At 43.2% G+C, this 24,675-nt stretch overlaps 1 protein-coding gene across 2 annotated transcripts in view; it reads left to right on the forward strand.

Annotated features, from left to right (window-relative positions):
• nid2a (nidogen 2a (osteonidogen)) overlaps nucleotides 1-24,675 on the forward strand; it is a 105,351-nt gene that overhangs the window by 71,651 nt on the left and 9,025 nt on the right. For both annotated transcript variants that reach the window (XM_024135296.2, XM_024135295.2), the window contains exons 14-21: nucleotides 3,043-3,282; nucleotides 12,439-12,678; nucleotides 13,135-13,371; nucleotides 15,715-15,945; nucleotides 16,227-16,396; nucleotides 16,658-16,787; nucleotides 18,590-18,761; nucleotides 24,173-24,330. In XM_024135296.2, coding sequence (XP_023991064.1) covers nucleotides 3,043-3,282; nucleotides 12,439-12,678; nucleotides 13,135-13,371; nucleotides 15,715-15,945; nucleotides 16,227-16,396; nucleotides 16,658-16,787; nucleotides 18,590-18,761; nucleotides 24,173-24,330 — 1,578 coding nt within the window. The remainder of the gene's footprint in view (nucleotides 1-3,042; nucleotides 3,283-12,438; nucleotides 12,679-13,134; nucleotides 13,372-15,714; nucleotides 15,946-16,226; nucleotides 16,397-16,657; nucleotides 16,788-18,589; nucleotides 18,762-24,172; nucleotides 24,331-24,675) is intronic.

Consider the following 24,675-nt stretch of genomic DNA (forward strand, 5'->3'; position numbering starts at 1 on the left):
AAATGTTTTACAGGGAAAACACCACGTATATTTATGTTAGCTCACCTCCAAATAGAAAAAAGCACAGACATTTTTCACAGCACAGGAAGCATGCACAAAACCAACCAAACTAACCTAGAACCAACCAAACTAACCAAGGAACAACTTCATCAGATGACAGTCTTATAACATGTTATTCAATAAATCTATGTTTTGTTCGAAAAATGTGCATATTTGAGGTATAAATCAGTTTTACATTGCAGCTACCATCACAGCTACCGTCAAGAATAGTACTGAAGCAGCCAGAGTAATTATAGAGACCAACGTGAATTACCTAAATACTCATCATAAAACTTTTCTGAAAAATCGATGGTGTACAGCAAATTAAAGACAAACATCTTGTGAATCCAGCCAATATTTCCGATTTTTTAAGTGTTTTACAGCGAAAACACAATATAGCATTATATTAGCTCACTACAATAGCCTACCACACTACCGCATTCATTCATCAAGGCACGTTAGCGATAGCAATAGGCACGTTAGCGTTAGCGAATAAACCAGCAAAAGATATTAAATTTCACTAACCTTCATAAACCTTCCTCAGATGACAGTCCTATAACATCAGGTTATACATACACTTATGTTTTGTTCGAAAATGTGCATATTTAGAGCTGAAGTCCGTGGTTATACAATGTGCTAACGTAGCATATTTTTCCCAGAATGTGCGGATATTTCTATTAGACTCTCACCTATTCTGACCAAATAGCTATTCATAAACATTACAAAAAAATACATGTTGTATAGGAAACGATAGATCCATTAGTTCTTAATGCAATCGCAGTGTTAGAATTCAAAAAATATCTTCATTACGACATAAGACTTAGTTATGGTAAGGGAATAACCAAAACCTGAGCGCAAAGCTACTAGTACACAGTTCGACAGATATATGAAATAGCATCACAAAATGGTTCCTACCTTTGCTGATCTTCCATCAGAAGTGTAGCAAGGTCCTTGTCCAGAACATCTTTGTTTGGATTCAGAACGTCGTTTTCCCTCTTGAATTAGAAGCACACTGGCCATGGCGGCGCTAAGCTCTCCTTCGTGAACAAACGCAAAACAACCAACATGCCTAACGTCCCGAAATAAATTTAATATTCATATAAAACATATTGAAAAAACATACTTTAACGATGATAATGTGACATGTATCAAATAAAATCAAAGCCGGAGATAGTATCGCGCATAACGACGCTTTCGCAGTAGGCAATAACAGGTCCCTCCACGCGCCTTGCAGAGAAAACAGAAAATGGGTACCACTCGTTCCAAGAGGTTTATTTCCACCTCAGACCGAGATAATCAACTAATTTCTCTCTCCACTCCTCTTGACATCTAGGAAGGTTAGTGAGCGTGCACGTAATAGTCATACGTATCAATGCCCCATTAAGGCAGGCCCTTGAACACAGCAATCGATTTCAGACTTTCCACTTCCTGTCAAAAGTGTGCTGCCAAATGAGTTGTGTTTTTACCACAGACAAAATCAAAGGTTTTAGAAACTAGAGAGTGTTTTCTATCCAATAGTAATAATAATATGCATTTGTACGAGCAGAATTGAGTACGAGGCCGTTTAATTGGGTACGATTTCCCCCAAAGTAAAATAGCGCCCTCTGTTCCTCATCAGGTATAAGCACTCACTAGTGTATGTAAACTTCTGACCCACTGGAATTGTGATACAGTGAATTATAAGTAAAATAATCTGTCTGTAAACAATTGTTGGAAAAATTACTTGTCATGCACAAATTAGATGTCCTACCCGACTTGCCAAAACTATAGTTTGTTAACAAGAAATTTGTGGAGTGGTTGAAAAACGAGTTTTAATGACTCAACCTAAGTGTATGTAAACCTCCGATTCAACTGTACATTAGATATCTCATAAGGCCTTATTTTGAGGCCTAGCTTTACCCTAATACAGTGGCCTGAAACTCATAATTTGCAGGCCACATCAGGTCTGCAAGTAGGGTTGCAAAATTCTGTTAATTTTCCCAGATATAAAAACAAATCCTGTTTGAAGGATTTCCAGGAATTTTCCAACTGCAATTTCTGTAAAATCTTGGAAAATTGCCATCATTTTGTGAATTGTAATTTAGGTTTAATTTATTTTACCCCTTTTTCTCCCCAATTTTGTGATTTTCAATTGGTAGTTACAGTCTTTTCCCATCGCTGCAACTCACGTACGGACTCGGGAGAGGCGAAGGTCGAGAGCGTCCTCCGAAAGCCACAGTGCTTCTTGACACACTGCTGTCTTAACCCGGAAGCCAGCCGCACCAATGTGTCGGAGGAAACGACCGTGTCAGCGTGCATGCCCCCGGCCTGCCACAGGAGTTGCTAGAGCGCGATGCGACAAGGACATCCCGGCCGGCCAAATTCTCCCCTAACCCGGACGACGCTGGGCCAATTGTGCGTCGCCTCATGGGTCTTACGGTCGCGGCTGGCTGCGACACAACCCGGGATTGAACCCGGATCTGTAGTGACGCCTTAAGCACTGCCATGCCTTAGATCGCTGCACCAACTCGGGAGGCCGTGAAATGTAATTTCTATTGGAATCCAGCCAGAGTTAAGATATCCAACAGTTTTTAAATTTGTATTCACCCACAACCTGCATTCATAATGACTGCCAGGGTTAGGAACAGTGGGAGGAGACCTAAGCCATTTAAACTGGAACAACCATTTCAGCAATGGATGCAAAAGTTCAAACTAAATGATTGGATTAGTTTAGAAAAATGTATGTAATTGATAATTGTGTAGCATAAGATTAATCAATACATCACTCAATGTACATGAATAAACACAGATATTAAAAACAGTTATAAAAAAGTAGAGCATGTTGGGAAAGAAAGTTAATTTGTTATCATATCTTTAAAAAATAGAGTTGGTTTGACTCCTCTCAGTGCCACATAAACATTTTAAATTCAACTTACTAGAAGAATTTAAATTGGCACAACAACTAAGACAATTGTGTCTCTGTCTGTGCGTGTGTGTCTGAGCACCCTTTACCTGTCTCTACAGATCACACTGAGAGGCCTAAGACTCAATGTGAACATCACAGAGACAGTGTCCAGACGACCAGTCCTGAGGGGTACTCCATCGTGGAGGGTTTTGTACCCCAGTGCGATGAGCAGGGTCAGTACAGAGCACTGCAGTGTCACGGTTCTACAGGACACTGCTGGTGTGTGGACAACAGGGGGCAGGAGAGGGCAGGGACCAGGAAACCACCCGGTACTGGCCAGCCTAACTGTGATGAACCAGGTAAGAGTTTGAACTTTAATGACCCTCTCTGAGTTATTCTCATGTGTTGAAGTGACACGACCTTTTGATGGCCTTACGGAGTAGCATCCCACACTGACACAATGCAGCAATTTAGGGAGAAGCGTGACTGGGGCTCCGAACTCATGTCAGTCCTATACCTCGTAATTACACTAAGTGTCCCAAACCTGTTGACAAGAGTCCTAGGGTTGTACTAACGACATTCACTTATTACTAGATTTCGACCAATCCCATGGCACTCGCAAAATCGGTCCTGCAACGGTTGTTCCGCATTCATTTGTACTGACATTGCATGTGGGTGCACATTTGTAGAATGTTAAAACAAATACCAAATTTAAACAACATGGTTTAGACTGTACTGTATACATTAATTCCAATGGCATATGTTCAAGCTCCATATATTCCTTGAGCCCGTTGGCTTTGTTTATTAACTGTGGTGCATAGAGTGTAGTTTCTGGAAATCTAAGCCAAACTGCAAATCCCTTTCCACTAGCCTTCTCATAGACATTAGCGAATTTACTAAATCTATGCAGTAGCTACTGACAAGCTACTGAAGCTAGCAAGCTTGGTAAGGAATACTGGATTTTGACTGGTCGCTGAACCAGTTATGGATCTTTAGTAGCTAGCTAATTAGTTGCCATTTGGGCAACGTAAAAGTTCTCCCTATCCCATTTTCAATTTACCTAGCAGTTAGCTTGTTGGCGAGCTCCAGTTAACGCAGCTTGCTAGTTTTGCGCAGTACGGACATACCTAGCATGCTACCACATGTAAATACGATAATAAGAAACACCTTGACTCAACGTGAGCATAGACATTTACTACCAGAATGAAAGGATATCCATTGCTTGACATGTGTTCATTTTTTTTACATTTAGTTTTACCAAGTTAGTATTTTGTACCGGAAGTACCACCACAACAATGTTTTGCAATGTATGATTCGGTTGATCAGTTCCTAGTTTAACCCCTTACCTGTCTCTACAGATCTTCTGAGAGGCCTAAGATCACTGTGAGCAGCATAAGACAGTGTCCAGACGATCAGTCCTGAGGGGTACCCTATCCCGGGGTCTTTGTGCCTGAGTGCGATAGGCAGGGTCATACAGAGCCCTGCAGTGCCATGGTTCTTCCACGGACACTGCTGGTGTGTGGACAGCAGGGGCGAGAGAGAGCAGGGCAGGAAAGGACCCGGCACTAGCCGCCTAACTGTGATGAAACAGGTAGAAGTTGTAACTTTAATGACCCTCTGCTGATTTCTATGTGTCTTGCACACAGACACACTTTTTATGGCCTTACAGGGTAGCTACCACACTGACACCAATGCAGCATTCAGGGAGAAGTCTGATGAGACTCAAACTCATGTCAGTCCAATACCTACGTTATTACACTAGATGTCCCAAACTGTTGACAAGGTGTTACTAGCGACCATACACATACTTAGATTGCGCAATTCCCTGGCCACTCGCCAAATCGGTTGTTCCAGCATTACTTTTGTTTACGAATTGCATGTGGATATAACATTTTGTAAAATGTAAAAGAAAATCAAATATGTAACACAATGGTTTAGATTCTACTGTATACCTTTAATTTCCAATGGCATATGTTCAAGTCACATATATTCCTTGAGCCGTTTGCTTTGTTATAATTAATGTGGTGCATAGAGTGTAGATTTCTGGAAAATCATAAGCCAAAAAACTGAAATCCTATCTCCACTAGCCTTCCCATAGACATTAGCGAATGTTACAATTTACTAGCGGTAGCTAGCTGACAAGCTACTGAAGCTAGCAAGCTTGGTAAGGATACTGGATTTTGACTGTCGCTGACACAAGTTATGGATCTTTTAGTAGCTAGCTAATTAGGTTGCCATTTGGCAACGTAAAAGTTCTCCCTATCCCCATTTAAATTGTACTAACCAGTTAGCTTGTTGGTGAGCTCCAGTTAACGCAGCTGTGCTAGCTTTTGCGCTAGCTCCAAGACAATCCAGCATGCTACACATGTATAAACGATAATAAAGCAAACACCTTGACTCAAGCTTGAGCATAGACATTTACTACCAGGGAAGGTATAATCCATTGCTTTGAATATGTGTTCATTTTTTTACATTTAGTTTACCAAGTTATTTTTGTACCGGAAGTACCACCACAACCTATTTTTGCAATGTATGATTGGGTTGATCAGTTCCCTAGTTTAACCCCTTACTGTCTCTACCGATCTTCCTGAGAGGCCTAAGACTCACCTGTGAGCAGCATAAAGACAGTGTCCAGACGATCAGTCCTGAGGGTGCCCATCCCGGGGTCTTTGTGCCTGAGTGCGATGAGCAGGGTCAATACAGAGCCCTGCAGTGCCATGGTTCCACAGGACACTGCTGGTGTGTTGGACGAGCAGGGACCAGGAAAGGACCCGGCACTAGCCAGCCTAACTGTGATGAACCAGGTAGAAGTTGTAACTTTAATGACCCCCTCCACTCTATGTGTCTTGCACACAGACACACTTTTGATGGCCTTACAGGAGTAGCATCCCACACTGACACCAATGCAGAAAATTCAGGGAGAAGTCTGACTGGGACTCAAACTCGTGTCAGTCCAATACCTACGTTATTACACTAAGTAGGGCAGTTGCGGTGACCGTATTACCGCCACAACGGCGGTCACGAGCCATGAAGGCAGTCAAATTTCACATACCGTTTAGTCACGGGAATTAGGCTTCTCCAAACTCTGATGCTGCTGATGGTCATTAGTAGCCTACCAAACTTGCTAACTGAGTGATACTTCAGCACGCTATTGTCCCTCTAATCACTCTGACATCAATGCAAATGTGATCGGGAATCTAATCAAACACTTCATGAGCTGAAGTTGTGCAACATTTCTATAGGCTATGCAATTGCGCGAGAAAACATAATGATGGCCTCTACTAAAAATAGGAGGTTCCCTTCAGCTTTCTATAGACTAGGCCAGTGGTCACCAACCAGTCGATCGCGATCAACTTGTCGATCTCCAAGGCATTTCTAGTCGAACGCCAAACATTTCTGTAAAAAACCCAACGATAAAGCCTTGTGTTCCTATTTTTTTATATTAGTCTCGGGCTGTTGGTGGTAGGTGCAGCCAATTCAGCGTCCCTGCGCGCCGGGTAGGCAAACTGTTGCCATTTCATGTGTCTGAAGGTACAAACTCTGCCTTCCCGGTGGGCCTGGAGAGTTAATCAAGTGCACTATGCCATTGCTGGCCAATCAGATTGCTCAGATGACCGAGTCTGCATTAAAATTTCTAGCCCAGGGGTTCTGCTAGCGGAACACCCACAACATTCCGCTGAAAAGGCAGCGCGCGAAATTCAAAAATATTTTTTTGAAATATGTAACTTTCACACATTAACAAGTCCAATACAGCAAATGAAAGATAAACATCTTGTTAATCTACCCATCGTGTCCGATTTTTAAAATGTTTTACAGCGAAAACACAACATATATTTATGTTAGATCACCACCAAATCCAAAAAACACACAGCCATTTTTCCCAGCCAAAGATAGTCACACAAAAGCAGAAATAGAGATAAAATTAACCACTAACCTTTGATAATCTTCATCAGATGACACTCATAGGACAGCATGTTACACAATACATTTATGTTTTGTTCGATAATGTGCATATTTATATCCACAAATCTCGGTTTACATTGGCGCCATGTTCAGAAATGCCTCCAAAATATCTGGAGTAATTACAGAGAGCCACGTCAAATAACAGAAATACTCATCATAAACTTTGATGTAAGATACATGTTTTACATATAATTAAAGATACACTMGTTCTTAATGCAACCGCTGTGTCAGATTTTTAAAAAACTTTACGAAAAAAGCATACCATGCAATAATCTGAGACGGCGCTCAGAAATACACAACATTTCTCCGCCATGTTGGAGTCAACAGAAATACAAACTTACATCATAAATATTCCCTTACCTTTGATGATCTTTCATCAGAATGCAGTGCCAGGAATCCTAGTTCCACAATAAATCGTTGTTTTGTTCGATAATGTCCATTACTAGTGTCCAATTAGCTACTTTTGCTAGCACGTTTAGTTCACATGTCCAAACGCTGGCGCCGGTCCAGGCGAACTCGGACGAAAACTTCAAAAAGTTATATTCCAGGTCGAATAAACTGGTCAAATTAAGTAGAGAATCAATCTTCAGGATGTTGTTATCATATATATCCAATAACGTTCCAACCGGAGCGTTCGTTTTTGTCTACAGAGTAATGGAACGCATGGCCATATCATGACTAGTGCGCGTGACCAGGAACTAGCATTCTGCCAGACCACTGACTCAAATAGCTGACACCCGGCCCCACATCACACTAGAGGCTTCATTCCACGTTCTACTGACTGTTGACATCTAGTGGAAGGCGTAGGAAGTGCGAACAGATTCATATCTTACTGGGATGTGAATAGACGAAGAGTTTAACATCAACCAGACCCAGAATTTCCACTTCCTGTTTGAAAGTTTGCCTGCCATATGAGTTCTGTTATACTCACAGACATAATTCAAACAGTTTTATAAACTTCAGAGAGTTTTCTATCCAATAGTAATAATAATATGCATATATTAGCATCTGGGACAGAGTAGGAGGCAGTTCACTATGGGCACGCGATTCATCCAAAGTGAAAATGCTGCCCCCTATCCCTAAAAAGGTAACGTAGCAGTTATAAAAGAAAGCTACGGCAAAATTGATACTGTGAGATTTCAAAACGTTTAAAACCATGACTAGAGAGACTGTCAACGAATTCAGCAGAGAGCTGCTGTTTTTATGAGTGAGTTCATGTTTAAGTTCTTACTCAGCACTGTCAACACTTTGTATTCAACGCTTTTATAAGCCATAAAATGCGCGTTCTTCCTATTTCCACTCAGCGCTACAACAAGCAATGAATGAGTAGGAAAGTGTAGGAAAGCGGCTTGGGTCTTTTTAAAATCAAGGAATATTTCACTTTCTCTGTTCATAGGAGTAACAACATGAATTTGTGCATGAGGCAGAAATAATGCGGTGCGACTCGAGTTTCGCCATCAGCTGGAAGACGGTGTCCCTTTTTGGTCAGTGTCAGTGGAGGAAAGGGAGAGCGGAGGGATGTTGAGAGACGGACTCTCAGTCTGCTGCTCTCTCCCTCCGCTGAGACTGACCATCAGAAGCAGGCATCATCAGCCCAGTAAAATATAAAGCAAATTATTTAAATGTATGCTCACTCAGCTGTGCAACAATGGATCTACAACACTGGATCTATTACCGGTGTGATCATATAGCCTACCTCAAATTTTGAAATATATATATTTTTAAATGTCCTGAACAACAATGAATTGGCAGGTAAATTCAAGCAAAGCCAGTATGAGGTGATAATGTATTGTGCCTATAGCTTACTGCACAAACCTCATTGCTACAGTACTGTTTTTAATTGGTTATTGTTGCATAGGCTTACATTTTTTAAGTCATGTTAATAATAATAATTTAATAAAAAAATTAAACGGTCGATCTCGGCATGCATTTTGACTCAGAAAGTGATCTTAACTCAGAAAAGGTTGGTGACCACTGGACTAGGCCTACTAAACTCAGCAAAAAAAAGAAACGTCCCTTTTTCAGGACCCTGTCTTTCAAAGATAATTGGTAAAAATCCAAATAACTTCACAGATCTTCATTGTAATGGGTTTAAACACTGTTTCCCATGCTTGTTCAATGAACCATACACAATTAATGAACATGCACCTGTGGAACGGTCATTAAGACACTAACAGCTTACAGAAAGTAGGCAATTAAGGTCACAGTTATGAAAACTTAGGACACTAAAGAGGCCTTTCTACTGACTCTGAAAAACACCAAAAGAAAGATGCCCAGGGTCCCTGCTCATCTGCGTGAACGTGCCTTAGGCATGCTGCAATGAGGCATGAGGACTGCAGATGTGGCCAGGGCAATAAATTGCAATGTCTGTATTGTGAGACGGCTAAGACAGTGCTACAGGGAGACAGAACAGACAGCTGATCGTCCTCGCAGTGGCAGACCACGTGTAACAACATCTGCGCCGGATCGGTACATCCGAACATCACACCTGCGGGACAGGTGGCAATAACAACTGCCTGAGTTACACCAGGAACGCACAATCCCTCCATCAGTGCTCAGACTGTCCGCAATAGGCTGAGAGAGGCTGGACTGAGGGCTTGTAGGCTTATTGTAAGGCAGATCCTCACCAGACAACACCGGCAACAACGTCTCCTATGGGCACAAACCCACCGTCGCTGGACCAGTCAGGACTGGCAAAAAGTGCTCTTCACTGATGAGTCGCGGTTTTGTCTCACCAGGGGTGATGGTCGGATTTGCGTTTATCGTCGAAGGAATGAGCGTTACACCGAGGCCTGTACTCTGGAGCAGGATCGATTTGGAGGTAGAGGGTCCATCATGGTCTGGGGCGGTGTGTCACAGCATCATCGGACTGAGCTTGTCATCATTGCAGGCAATCTCAACTCTCTGCGTTACAGGGAGAACATCCTCCTCCCTCATGTGGTACCCTTCCTGCAGGCTCATCCTGACATGACCCTCCAACATGACAATGCCACCAGACATACTGCTCATTCTATGCGTGATTTCCTGCAAGATAGGAATGTCAGTGTTCTGCCATGGCCAGTGAAGAGCCCGGATCTCAATCCCATTCAGCATGTCTGGGACCTGTTGGGTCGGAGGGTGAGGGCTAGGGCCATTTCCCCCAGAAATGTCCGGGAAGTTGCAGGTGCCTTGGTGGAAGAGTGGGGTAACATCTCACAGCAATAACTGGCAAATCTGGTGCAGTTCATGAGGAGGAGATGCACTGCAGTACTCAATGCAGCTGGTGACCACACCAGATACTGACTGTTACTTTTGATTTTGACCCCCCCCTTTGTACAGGGACACATTATTCAATTTCTGTTAGTCACACGTCTGTGGAACTTGTTCAGTTTGTCTCAGTTGTTGAATCTTACGTTCATACAAATATTTACACATGTTGAGTTTGCTGAAAATTAACACAGTTGACAGTGAGAGGACGTTTCGTTTTTGCTGAGTTTATATTTATTTCTCAACTTTCCTAATATTAAGCACATTGTTTATCTTTACAACAGGAGTATAGCCTACCTGGCTGGCATGAAAATGAACTACAGGAAAAGCATAGATGACATGTATTTTTTCCCGCTGCCCCGGTTTCAAGACATGTGCATGATATTGGTCCATTCTAAATTTCACACATATTATTTAGTATATGTAAAGACAAGATTAAATCAAGAATAGTCTGATGGGTGACAATATTAGCCTAAATTATATATTATCACTTGTGAATGATGCCCAGCATAAGAAACGGTCTTTTTTATGTTGTTGACTTATGTTGAATCATAGTCACACACCTCATGTAGCCTATCCCCTAGGCCTATATGTTTTGATAAGGTTTGTATCACAACTAAAGTGGCCAAATAACTTCTTAAAATGAATTACATTAATCTGCTTTACAAGGGGTTTATAGCATAACTGGCATACATAAGCAGCGCGTGAGTTTCAAGTTTTGGGAAGATAATTGTAATGAATACTCAGGGAGAAAAAGGTGGAGATTCACACGCAGAGCGTGGCAGATGTTTATTAAGCCTTTGCAGAAGGCAGGAAGCGTGGTCACAGGCAGGCAGTGGTCATACACAGGCAGTCAAAAACAAACTATACCTCGCAACCATACAAACAGAAAGAACTGAACTAAATAGGGAGCTGATGAGACCAGGTGAGCAATGAACACAGGTGAAAACAATGAACTAAAATGAAAGACAGGGCTACGTTCCAGAACACAAAGAAACAGGGCTACGTTCAAGAACCCAAAGAAAAAGAACACAAGGTTGACTAAGAAAAGAAAAGCAGAACCGTACAATAATTTTCACCATAAAATGCACCTTTATAATAAAAGCATTACATGTATTTGATAATAGCCTACTGTCATGTGCGCATTGCTGCGCTTATAATGTGAAGAAATAGCCTAATAATTTATCAACATTTTAAGCAAACGTTCTGATCTGTTGCGTCAGCCACATTGCGTGAAAACTTTTTTTTATGGTTGTATTGGGATTTATTGCACCCCACAACTGTCCCAGACTATGTTTGGAATATTTATTTCTCGCACAGAATAGGTCAACTTTTGTACTACGGGGGATAGTCGATTGACATAGGCTAGTGCTTTTTCTGTTTGTCAGGCCTACTCATCTTGAGTTGGCCGATGAATAGTAAATGTGGACAGTTCTTACAATATCTTCAATATGCACCTCGGAATTGGATAAGAACGCGGGCAGTGTGTCTGTCTTCACTTGTAGCCTGTGAGAAAGACCCGATCGGAGAGACATGTGAGTGAGAGGCGCTTCGAATTGCGCAGCACACTCAGGGAGAATGGCACAATGTAGCAATCAGGACCGCAAAAGGCATGGATTTTTTTAGGGTGCATTACAGCCACAAAGGGGATGCCACCATTCAATTTGAGGCATTATGAAGTGCTTGTCAAACCTAGACAAGCACAACCTAGACATACAAAAACCCTAGACCAGACAAAAACACACATACCACCCTCGTCACACCCTGACCTAACCAAAATAATAAAGAAAACAAAGATAACTAAGGTCAGGGCGTGACATCATGCTTTTTTAGACCTGTCTAAAATAAATAATGGATTTATTGTGAAGGTGCAGGCTATATTACATGGATTTATTCGACGCCAGGAGATGCTAAATGTTTTTTTTACCTTTATTTAACTAGGCAAGTCAGTTAAGAACAAATTCTTATTTTCAATGACAGCCTAGGAACAGTGGGTTAACTGCCTGTTCAGGGGCAGAATGACAGATTTGTACTTTGTCAGCTCAGGGATTTGAACTTGCAACCTTTTGGTTACTAGTCCAACGCTCTAACCACTAGGCTACCCTGCCGCCCTGGTTTATGTCAATTACCGTGAGACCGACAGTTATTTGCCATGACCAGTCGCAAAATCGGTTATTCCAGCATTACCTTTGTTACGAATTGCATGTGGCGATACATTTTTTTTTTTAAACAACTAAAAAAGCCTAAATACATAAAAACAATAGTTTAAACTGTGACCTGGTTGAACCCCTTACCTGTCTCTACAGATCGTCCTGAGAGGCCCAAGACTCATTGTGAACACCAGAGAGACAGTGTCCAGACAATCAGTCCTGAGGGGTACCCTATCCCGGGGGTCTTTGTGCCTGAGTGCGATGAGCAGGGTCAATACAGAGCCCTGCAGTGCCACGGTTCTACAGGACATTGCTGGTGTGTGGACAGCAGGGGGCAGGAGAGAACAGGGACCAGGAAAGGACCCAGCACTGGCCAGCCTAACTGTGATGAACCAGGTAAGTTTAATGCTAAACACATTACAGATAATAACAGTAATATCCATGTTGTCTCTGTAATATCGTCTGTAAAGGGTACTTGTTTGTTCAGAATAACTAGCTATAACCAGTGGGAAAAACTGGTTACAATAAAGTCCTTATGACGACTTTTATGATGTCATGGCCAGGTTGTATACTGGTTGTAATCTGGTAATAACAACCAAAAGATGTCTTGATGTGATCATGAAATAGCCATCTTTACCTGGACATAAGAGTCTAGTTGGTTGTAATGTAGTTATATGACATTGTGTCAACCAGAAAAACAATATACACCAGACAACGACGTCATTAAGATGGCATGTGCCTAATTTTGCCCACTCGAGTAAATGTGTTTGCTTTCTGGCCAGGCAATTGCAAGCATGTGAGTTTAAGCTAGTAGAATTACAACTGTCAATAACCCCTTACCTGCCTCTACAGATCACCCGGAGAGGCCCAAGACTCATTGCGAACACCAGAGAGACAGTCTGCAGACAACCAGTCCCGAGGGGAATGTTGACGGGGCCTTTGTACCTCAGTGTGATGAGCAGGGTCAATACAGAGCCCTGCAGTGCCATGGCGCTACAGGACACTGCTGGTGTGTGGACAGCAGGGGGCAGGAGAGGGCAGGGACCAGGAAACCACCCGGTACATCGCAACCTAACTGTGATGAACCAGGTGAGATGAGTTTACGTGTGTCGTGCATACATTTGACGTACACACAACACACCTGTATACACTAATACACATGCATAAACACCACCAATTGGAAGACCACACACACACACACACACACAACTAGAGGTTCATGCTGCAATGCAATCTGCCTCATGTGGCCAGCTTAGACACATACGAGATTTTCTCTAGGTTTAGAATTAAAGCCAGGCAGCAGGCACTGTTGATATGTAATACAGCTAAACACAATGGAATCGTTAAAAGGTTAGGCACCAATAATGTGTTACGCCCTGTAAAGCCCCAGCTCAGCTCCTCATTGCGTATGAGTAATCACTTTCATTTGAACCGAGTAAATGGTGCCACGTCACGCGGTCAGGTCTATATTGTTAGGCGGAGGAGGTAGGTCAGTGATGTGGTTCGCCCATGGTTTTCCTGCCGAACCACTGCTTCTTCTACACTGTGCCCAATGTGTGCTCTTCTCTCTTCTCAAAAAACAATTTTTTTTGTGTCTGTGTAGGAGTCTTGAGTTGGAAAAAAATAGAACATTCGGTCATGTTTTTAACAGTTTCAGAGATAACAAAAAAAAATACTTGGCCGTTTAACCTAAAGTGGTATGTTTTAAGTGCCCCTGAAAGCACGTTATCAAGGTGGATTTGATAAAGTAAACACTTGAAAATCCGTAAGAATGTATACAAGTGGGTAGGTGACAGGGGAGGGGGTGAGTGTGTGTATGTGTGTGAAAGAGACTGATGAGTGTGTAAGGGGTCAGACATACCACGCTGGAGTGTGTGTGTGTGTGTATGTGTACATGCACGTCCATGCATACGTGAACGAGACTGAGTGTGTGTGTGTGTGTGTGTGTGAGTATGTGTGTATATGTAGTAGAGGAGAGACAGAAACGTGACCAGGAGGATTGATTTGATTTCTTGCCCTTACACGGGTCCCCCCAGGGTCATAGATCACCTTCTCCTGTCCCAGACCTGTAAACGCTTGCTCACCTCTCATCACTATCAGCTGGAACGCTTATCTACTACCCATAATACAACTAAAGAGTCACAGAGTCCACAGCCATTGGACGGCCCTTAAAAAGGCAATGGGGGATTTCTACCGGAGTCATAATAGCGTTTCACAATGTAAATGTAGGCATTACTCATGAAGCATTACACTTAACTCTGGCTATTTACACATTCCTGACCAGAGTTGTTTATAATATTGTCTCGTTTTCAGAGACTGACTTTTCACAATGTGAGCTAGGTAGGTTAGTCGTACAGCATACATGTACAAACGTAGCCCTAGATTTAATAAGATCAAGCACTAACTGGTGACAGCAGACACCCACATAGCAGATGATTTGGCGTGTCGGAGGTGCAACTGCGTTGGTGAGCAGCTGCTCTTGCGATCATTGCCACTGAGCCACAGGAGATTAGAAGTCCAGAATGAGAAAGTGTAGGATGTATAGAAATAATTACGCTCAAATTGAAAAATCATGAAAGAAAATAATGGGGATTTCTATCATTTTAATCGAGGTGTTCCACCTTCACACTGTCAAAACAACCGCTATGTGATGTTGGCTAAAGCGGATCTGGTTGAATCGAGCCCATAGTCTTTAGAGCTCACATTGCGTCAAACCTTTCTTATTAGTTTGCTTTTTGTTGTCAGGGTGTTTATTTCGATTTTGAAGTGACTGTGCATGCAGTCAGATTCACTGCAAGTCGTTGACAGCTTACTTAGTCATAGAAAGGACCCTGTGAAAGAAGAGTGTACAAACCATCCACATACTTTGAAGCTTTGGTCATAATTCAATGACCAATTGGTGTCCTGATGTGATGATTGACATTTTAGTCATTTAGTAGTAGTGAGTTCATACATTTTCAGACTTTTTTCATACTGGTCCCATGTGGGAATCGAATCCACAACCATGGGGTTGCAAGCGCCTTGCTCTCCCAACCGAGCCACACGGGACCCTTGGTGCAGGACAACAGAACTAACGACTTTCAGTGACACTTTATTTGGCTAGTCCCCTAAAGATGATCCATAGATGCTCGCACTATCAGCAAACAATCAACTGCAACTGTTGATATGCAACTGCTTGCCAGGGTTACAGTTAGGTTTATAAGGTTAGGGTAAAGGTTAAGATAAGGGTTCGGGTTAAGTTTAGGTTAAGGGTTAAGGTTAGGGTTTGTAGTAGTTAGTAAGTTGAACACTTACTGAACATCTATAAACCATCTATTTGGGATTATTCAAATAAAGTTAATTAATTCAAGAAAAAAAATACCTGAGTTTCTCCTAGCCCTGTACTGTATATGACCCATGTTCCCTCTCCCTCTGCCCCCCTCTCTCCCTCAGCGGTAGTGCCCCCCACCCAGCGGCCGGAGACGGTGTGCGAGCGTTGGCGGGCCAGCCTGGTGGACCACTACGGGGGCCTGCCCGAGCCCCACCACTACCTGCCCCAGTGCGACCCCCAGGGGCAGTTCAACCCCATCCAGTGCTACGGCGACAGCAGCTACTGTTGGTGCGTGGACCGGGACGGCCGCGAGGTGGCCGGGACGCGCTCGCACGACGTGGTCAAGCCTGCCTGTGAGTGACGTTACTGACGCTGCTGGTCATCTTTTCACATTTTCAAGTTTGTACTGTAGGATTAAATGTTGAATGCTAATCTGTCACATGTATCTCAAACTGTATAAACATTTGCTGATGTTAACTTGAGGTTTGGGGGGAACATTTGAATTATGATAATGTGAGGTATCATTTAGTTAATTAGTTATCTACACAGGTAGGTTAATTAACAACTTCTAATACAGTATATCTGTCAGTGTTTTATCCTGACTTTCTTCCTTCTTCTCACCCACCCCCTACAGGTGTCCCCACTGTAGCCCCTCCCACCATGCACCCTCTGCCTCGCCCTGATGTGACCCCGCCCCCCTCAGGCACCTCCCTCCTGTATGCCCAGGGACAGCAGATTGGGGCACTGCCTCTCAATGGCACACTCATGGACTCGGAGCGCTCCTCTACACTACTGGCTCTGCATGTAAGGAAGAACACTAGGCTACTCCATACTAGTCCCTACAAGAGCTTAATGTGGAGTTTGTTCTATTGAACAGCTAGGACTATCTCATTGTATGTCAGACATTCACAATTTCTCAGTGTTCTTTCTAGGCATTATGTGAAGTTCACGGCACTCACCACTGTATTTGTAGATTCATATAGTTTTGTGTCACGTGTTCTGATTGTGGCTAAGGTACAACGTGTGTTGAACTGGTAGACTGTAAGTGTAAGTGTCTCTCCACAGGGCTCCATTGTGGTGGGCATCGACTATGACTGCAGGGAGAAGAAGGTGTACTGGACCGACCTGGCAGGCAGGACCATCAACAGAGCCAGACTGGAGCCTGGGGCCGAGCCTGAGACTCTCATCAACACAGGTACACTTACACCAGGGTTTCCATTATGAAAATGTGGCCCCTAACATTTTCCGTTATTATTTAGGCTAATAATATAACTCAATCACCGTTCGTAAAAAAGACTGTTCAACGCATGGCTGCGTATAGCGTAGAGGCCTGGGCTATATCAGATATGTTTCTTCTTTCATTGCACGGGAAAAACACATTTCATGCAATTCTACTTCATATGACTGGAGACATTAGCGGAATCTTTTTTAATATGAAGAATTAGAGAGATCAGTAAAAACGACGTTGTCCATATAATAGGCCTATGAGAAGGGGAGACACAAAGAGAATACGTCCAGCTGGAGGAAGAGATGATTGTCCAAAAACAAAACTTTTAAGAGGCACTGACCCAACAATGATAGAGGGTGAATATGTGCAGTGTGCACTCACTAGGGATATGGCCGATGCTCTCTGCTGGTGCCAATAAGATGCTATAGGCCTACTGTTGTTCGCTCAATTAAGATTCATCTTTTCATTGTCCTTACAGCAATAGCCATTTGCTTTCCAGACTATGTTTTTCTGCGATTTAATTTTGAAATATTGCTTTATGCCTGGCTGGGCCTCTCTACTTTTCACTGACAGTCGCAACTCAACAATAATCGATTAGGTATTTTCTGCACGTGCTCACTGTCTAAATTGTGCACTCTGCCTTTCCTTCTGACTGCAGGTAATGCGATTTAAAACAATCCCAAATGTATTTTTTTTTAAGGCTAATGATGCTCTGTGGCCAAAATCATGCTTTAGTAGACTATTATGAATTATTTTATTTATTTCTGTATAGATAGTAGGCTAATTAGGCTATATCATTTTGGCAATTTAATTCAATTTACTTAGGGAAAGCTTAGCTTCCCCTAGCCTTGTAAACATGCTGCCAATGAGCCTATGTCAATCTACTATCCCCTAAATGTACCTATTCTATTGGTTACTGCGCAGCAGTACACACAAGGCAGTAGGCTACGCGCAAATGTGCGTTTGGCTAACGGACAATGAAAGAAAGCCAATAGAACATGAGAGAATTAGGCTCTTTTTAAAATAATTGCCTCCACGGATATGGTCGGATTTTGCTTAGGCTACTTTGAAGCAAGGTAAAACATGACTCATAATATGTAGTAAAGCAGCTGTATGTTTTCAAAATGCATACTACCTCCAGCTCATTGCAAAGTGGTGTGTGACGCGGCTGAAGAAGCCTGCTTCCGTTGCCTATGCATTTGAATGGCGAATGGGAAGCGGGTTTCAATTACCAGTCGAGAAATAAAAATAGTAGCTCTTTTTAATCGTGGGCCAAAAATGATTTTAACAGGGTTGCATTTAGAATTGTTGCGCAATGATTGGGCTTATAAAAGCGCTGTCTGAAATGTTTTGCTAAAAGGCTCTGTATCTGTATGCTGTGCGCTTGTGATAAGGTATTACATAACAAATATACACATGCAGCAATTTAATTCCATAGGCCGATAAGTGTGTACATCAACTGGTATTTCCATCAATGAATAGGCAAAAATGTATCTTCTCTCTGACAATTAGCCGTTACCAATTTTATTTATCAGCTTTTTTTTTTTATATGCCCAAAAGCCGACTATTACCAGCTAATGGAAACACTGACTCACACCCACTGGTAACACAGACAACAAGGGCATATCACACAGCCAGCACAGATAACACACACTCTGCAACCAGAGTTACCGCAGTCACCTTCACAGATAACTGACTACATTTACATTTCAGGTATTTACTACAGTATGTTCAACTGAATAACCTTTATGACTGTCCATTGTCCGTAGGTCTAACCAGTCCAGAGGGCTTGGCGGTGGACGTGGTGCGCAGGGCCATGTTCTGGGTGGATAGCACGCCGGACAAGATCGAACGTGCTAACCTGGACGGCAGCGGGAGACAGACTCTCTTCGACACTGACATGGTCAACCCCCGTGCTATCATAGTGGACTCTTCCACTGGGTAAGGTTGAGGTTCAAAGTGGGTCATGTCAAAATCTCTCACAGTGGTGTGCACATTAACACAAAAATACATCATGTAATAAAGAAAGTGTACTTGCACATTAATGTGCGCTCCCAATAGTTTAGGTTTTACAGTATATTAGTCAAGTCAGCATGTCTACTATTCTCACTTTTTTACTCTAGAATAAAACATAACTTTTTGAGAACATACAGTAAATGTACCGGTTGGTTTTCTACATAGCAGTGACTATCGGCCATGGCTGTCTTATGTTCGGAGTTCAGTTACTGCACCACTGCTTTCACAACATCATAACATCTCTGACCAAAAGTAGATTTTCCCGAAAGTCATAAGCTGTTCCATGGAAAGGCGTTTGACGAGCTATAGGGTGACTGGAAGAAATCAAAACAGAACTGGAGGTGGATGTTTTCCAACTCCCACACTAATCTAAGTCTGCATCCCAAATGGCACCCTATTCTCTATATGTTCCACTACTGTTGTTTAGGGTCCATAGGGTCCGTGATGAAAAGTAGTGCACTATGTAGGGAATATGGTGCAATTTGGGACACTGACTCACGTTAGTGAGACAAGGGCGGCCTCGGGAGACCCTGAGGTCAAGGGTCACAGTTTTTGGGGGGGTAATCTCACTCTGACCTCATCAGCTCCAAACAAAACCCAGCCTCACTAAGATATCTCTTCTGAGGCAAGAAGTGTCCTTCAGGTGGTCCCTTAGGAGCAGGCTACCCTACCCTGTCAGATCCAGGTTGTGTGTGTGCGGGAGTGTCTTTAAGTGTGCGTGTGTGTGTGCTTTTAAGTGAGTGTGTGTCTTTACTTAAGTGTGTGTTTTTTGTTGTTGACATCTATGTGTGTGTGTGTTTGTCTTTGCACTAATGTGTATGCCTTTGCATCAGCATATGTGTGTTTCATTTGAGTCGGGGAATTCCCCTTCTCCTTGAATTAATAGCCACGTTAATTAGGCTTCATTTCCTGTGGCCCGGCTGTCTTCCTGTGATGTGCTTACTGACAATACACTCTCTGCACATCAACACTCACTGGGCTGCGTCCCAAATGGGCTGGGCTGCGTCCCAAATGGCAACCTATTTCCCATATAGTGTACTACTTTTGACCAGGTTCCATAGGGCTCTGGTCAAATGTAGTGCACTATACACTGAGTATACCAAACATTAGGTATACTCAGTCTATACCCCCCCTTTTGCCCTCAGAACAGCTTCAATTCATCAGGGCATGGAGTCTACAAGGTGTGGAAAGCGTTCCACAGGGATGCTGGCCCATGTTGACTCAATCTTCCCACAGTTGTGTCAATAGTCTGGATGTCCTTTGGGTGGTGGACCATTCTTGATACACATGCGAAACTGTTTAGTGTGAAAAACCCAGCAGCGTTGCGGTTCTTGACACAAACCGGTGAGCCTCGCACCTATTCTCATACCCTGTTCAAAGGCACTTCAATCTTTTGTCTTGCCCATTCACCCTCTGAATGGCACACATACACAATCCATGTCTCAATTGTCTCGAGGCATAAATATCCTTCTTTAACCTGTATCCACCCCTTCATCTACACTGATTTGAAGTGGATTTAACAAGTGATATCAATAAGGGATCATAGCTTTCACCTGGATTCACCTGGTCAGTTTTTGTCATGGAAAGAACAGGTATCCTTAATGTTTTGTACACTGAGTGTATAGGGAGTAGGGTGCCATTGGGGACGTACCCTAAGGTTGACAGCGGATGGAGTCAACTGATGTAGGAGAAAGCAAAAGAGGGATAGAAAGAGACAGATTGAAGCAGAGACAGAAACGGAAATAGAGAGGGAGGTAGATAAATTATTTGAGATAGCCCTGGCCCTGTCTCTCCCAATCTCTTTCTTTCTCTATCGCAATTAAATTCTAAATGCTTTATTAACATGACAAAACTATACACTATATATGCAAAAGTATGTGGACACCCCTTCAAATCAGTGGATTCGACGATTTCAATCACGCCCGTTGCTGACAGGTGTATAAAATTGAGCACGCAGCCAAGCAATCTCCATAGACAAATATTGGCAGTAGAATGGCCTTACTGAAGAGCTCAGTGACTTTCAACATGGCTCCGTCATAGGATGCCACCTTTCCAACAAGTCAGTTCGTCAAATTTCTGCCCTGATAGAGCTGCCACAGTCAACTATAAGTGCTATTATTGTGAAGTGTAAATGTCTAGGAGTAACAATGGCTCAGCCGCGAAGTGGTAGGCCACACAAGCTCACAGAATGGGACAGCCGAATGCTAAAGCGCGTAGCACGTAAAAATCGTCTGTCCTCGGTTGCAACACTCACTACCGAGTTCCAGGCTGCCTTTCGACGCAACGTCAGCACAAGAACTGTTCGTCGGGGAGCTTTATGAAATGGGTTTCCATGGCCGAGCAGCCGCACACAAGCCTAAGATCACCATGCGCAATGCCAAGTGTCGGCTGGAGTGGTGTAAAACTCGCCGCCATTGGAGTTAGTTCCAGTGAAGGGAAATCTTAACGCTACAGCATACAATGACATTCTAGACGATTCTGTGGTTCCAATTTTGTGGCAACAGTTTGGGGGAAGGTCCTTTCCTGTTTCAGCATGACAATGCCCCCGTGCACAAAGTGAGGTCCATAAGAAATGGTTTATCGAGATCGGTGTGGAAGAACTTGACTGGCCTGCAGAGAGCCCTGACCTCAGCCCCATCGAACACCTTTGGGATGAATTGGAATGCCGACTGTGAGCCAAGCCTAATTGCCCAACATCAGTGCCCGACCTCACTAATACTCTTTTGGCTGAATGGAAGCAAGTCCCCACAGCAATGTTCCACTCCTCCTGTCAGTTTCGCTGACAGGAGTGGAAAGCGTTCCCAGAAGAGTGGAGCAAATGGGGGGCCAACTCCATGTTAAAGCCCATGATTTTGGAATGAGATGTTCGGAGAGCAGGTATCCACATACTTTTGGTACTGTACATAGTTGTATTGCGAAACTGACAGGAGGAGTGTCCTGTCCAGATGTCTCACACTATAGAAACAGGAGATTGGTCCATAGGGCAAGAGCCTTTCTGGCTCGTACAAGGCTTACTTACGTACTAATTGCCAAAGCAACCACTCCCTCTCTCCCTCTAAGGAACCACACATTCTGAGCCTGTCTGTCTATCTAAGCCCCACTCCACATCTGGAGGAACTCCTGGCCCGCTCTGCTCGGCCCACAGGATCAGCAATCAGCACAGCTACAAGTGCACGAGTGTGTGTGTACTGTGTATGAGTGAGTGAGTGAGTGAGTGAGTGAGTGAGTGAGTGAGTGAGAAATGGGCTTTGTGTATGTGTATTTAGGATATAGGCATGTGTGTTTGTGTCGGCAAAAATGTATGCGTGTGTTTGCATGTGTGTTTGCAGATGTTTGCCATACATTCAATTTGTGTTTATATCTGGTAGAGGAATTGGCTGTGAGTGGGTGCACATGTCTGTGCAGCGTCAGAAATCACAAAGCACATGGTTAATCATGAAGCCCAATCATGCGACGCAAAATCACACCGAAGTCACGTCCAAAGACCTGGCCTTTCTCCCAAATACATTGACTTATGTTCGCTCTGGAGTAACTCAAGCGATCTATCTTCTTTTATTATTTATACTGAACAAAAATATAAACGCCACATGTAAAGTGTTGGTCCCATGTTTCATTCATTTCCATATACAGAAAACGCTTATTACTCTCAAATGTTGTGCAAATTTTTGCAAATTTTTGTTAGTGAGCATTTCTCCTTTGCTAAAATAATCCATCCACTTGACAGGTGTGGCATATCAAGAAGCTGATTAAACAGCATGATCATTACACGGGTGCACCTTGTTCTGGGGACAATAAAAGGCCACTCTAAAATGTGCAGTTTTATCACACAACACAATGCCGCAGATGTATTAAGTTTTGAGGGAGCGTGCAATTGGCATGCTGACTGCAGGAATGTTCAACAGAGATGTTGCCAGAGAATTGAATGTTCATTTCTCTACCATAAGCCTCCTCCAACATAGTTTTAGAGAATTTGGCAGTACGTCCAACCGGCCTCACAACCGCAGACCACGTATAACCACGCCAGCCCAGGACCTCCACATCCAGCTTCTTCACCTGCGGGTTCGTCTGAGGGTTGGGGTGCTGAGGAGTATTTATGTCTGTTATAAAGCCCTTTTGCGGGAAAAAACGAATTCTCATTGGCTGGGTTTGGCTCCCCAGTGGGTAGGCCTATGCCCTCCTAGGCCCACCTATGGCTGCGCCACTGCCCAGTCATGTGAAATCCATAGATTAGGGCCTGATTTATTCATTACAATTGACTAATTTCCAAAATCTCTTATATTTTTGTTCAGTGTAGGTTATTGCTATGCCCTAATGATTTTGTAGATATGTGATAGGATAAAAAAATAGCACCATCCTATATGATCCCGAACTCCCAAAGCGAGCCCTATTCATAAGAAAGAATAAACGTATGTTAGATATTATTGCGTCTAATTAGTTGGATTTATGCGAACCATATGTCGGTCAAAACCGTTGAAACGTAATAGCGAGTGCTTACATTTCTCCCTTTTAGTATCTGATCATGTGGCAAGAAGTATCGCACGAGACCCAGGGGGTACTTTATGTGATGGTTAAATTGTAGGAGGTTAATAGTGTTTGTGAATTTGCGCCGGATTTCTTGGCAACCCTCAGGGTTACACAAAAATACAATGCTGTTGCGAAGTCATTTTAAACACATGTAGAGTAGTCAAATCTAACCCATGATGCAGCCACCACCATGGTTGAAAAGAGTTGTACTCAGTGATGCGTTGGGTTGGATTTGCCCCAAACAAAACGCTTCGTATTCAAGACATGAAGTTAAGTTGTTTGCCAAATTTGTAGCAGTTTTACTTTCGTGTCTTATTGCAAACAGGAGGCATGTTTGGGAATATATTTATTCTGTACAGGTTTCCTTCGTTTCACTCTATGATTTAGGTTAGTATTGTGTAGTATCTACAATGTTGTTGATCCATTCCAATGACACAAAATCTCAATTTAATCAATAAGAAATTCAAGCTGTTATACAGCAAAATGTGGAAAAAGTCAAAGGGTGTGAATACTTTCTGAAGGCACTGTATATACCTATCTGGTTTCATATTCAGTGTATGCGGGAATTGAACCCACAACCTTGATGTGTAGTGGTGGAGTTGATTTGGAATCACTCCCTCCCGGGAGACTTGTAACCCCAAATGCCCCCCTCGGATCTAGAGGAAGTTAAGACTTGGGTTGGAGAGCGGGTGACCTGGGTTCGATCCCACCACTTACCCTTGCACACACCATTTATGAACCAAATGAGCCACCATCCACACCACCATAATTGCCATTTCTAAGTGCTTTCTAACTGTGTGTTGTCTCTCTAGGACCCTGTACTGGACCGACTGGAACAGGGAGGCCCCGAAAATCGAGAGATCCTCAGTGGATGGCAACAGCAGGAAGGTGCTGGTGAAGGACGGGATTGGCCTGCCCAACGCCTTGACCTTTGACACAGCCATGAGACAGGTGTGCTGGGCGGACGCAGGTAAGAATCTTGTGCCTCCTCTAGGAGCTTGGAGCATATAGAACCACACCTAAGGCATATAACTTGAACCAGCTTACTTTCCCAAATCCTCACAATCATAAAGAGGGGGAAAAAATGCTAAACTGATCTTGGATCACGTTTTTATTTTTTAACTAGACATGTCAGTTAAGAAAAAATTCTTATTTAGAATGACGGCCTACCCCGGGCAAACCCGGATGACGCTGGGCCATTTGTGCACCGCCCTATGGGACTCCCAATCACGGCCGGATGTGATACAGCCTGGATTTGAACCAGGGACTCTAGTGACGCAGTGCCTTAGTCTGCTGCGCCACTCGGGAGGGCAGG

The sequence above is a fragment of the Salvelinus sp. IW2-2015 genome, unplaced genomic scaffold, assembly GCF_002910315.2.
Source record: "Salvelinus sp. IW2-2015 unplaced genomic scaffold, ASM291031v2 Un_scaffold245, whole genome shotgun sequence".
NCBI classification, from domain to species: Eukaryota; Metazoa; Chordata; class Actinopteri; order Salmoniformes; family Salmonidae; genus Salvelinus; species Salvelinus sp. IW2-2015.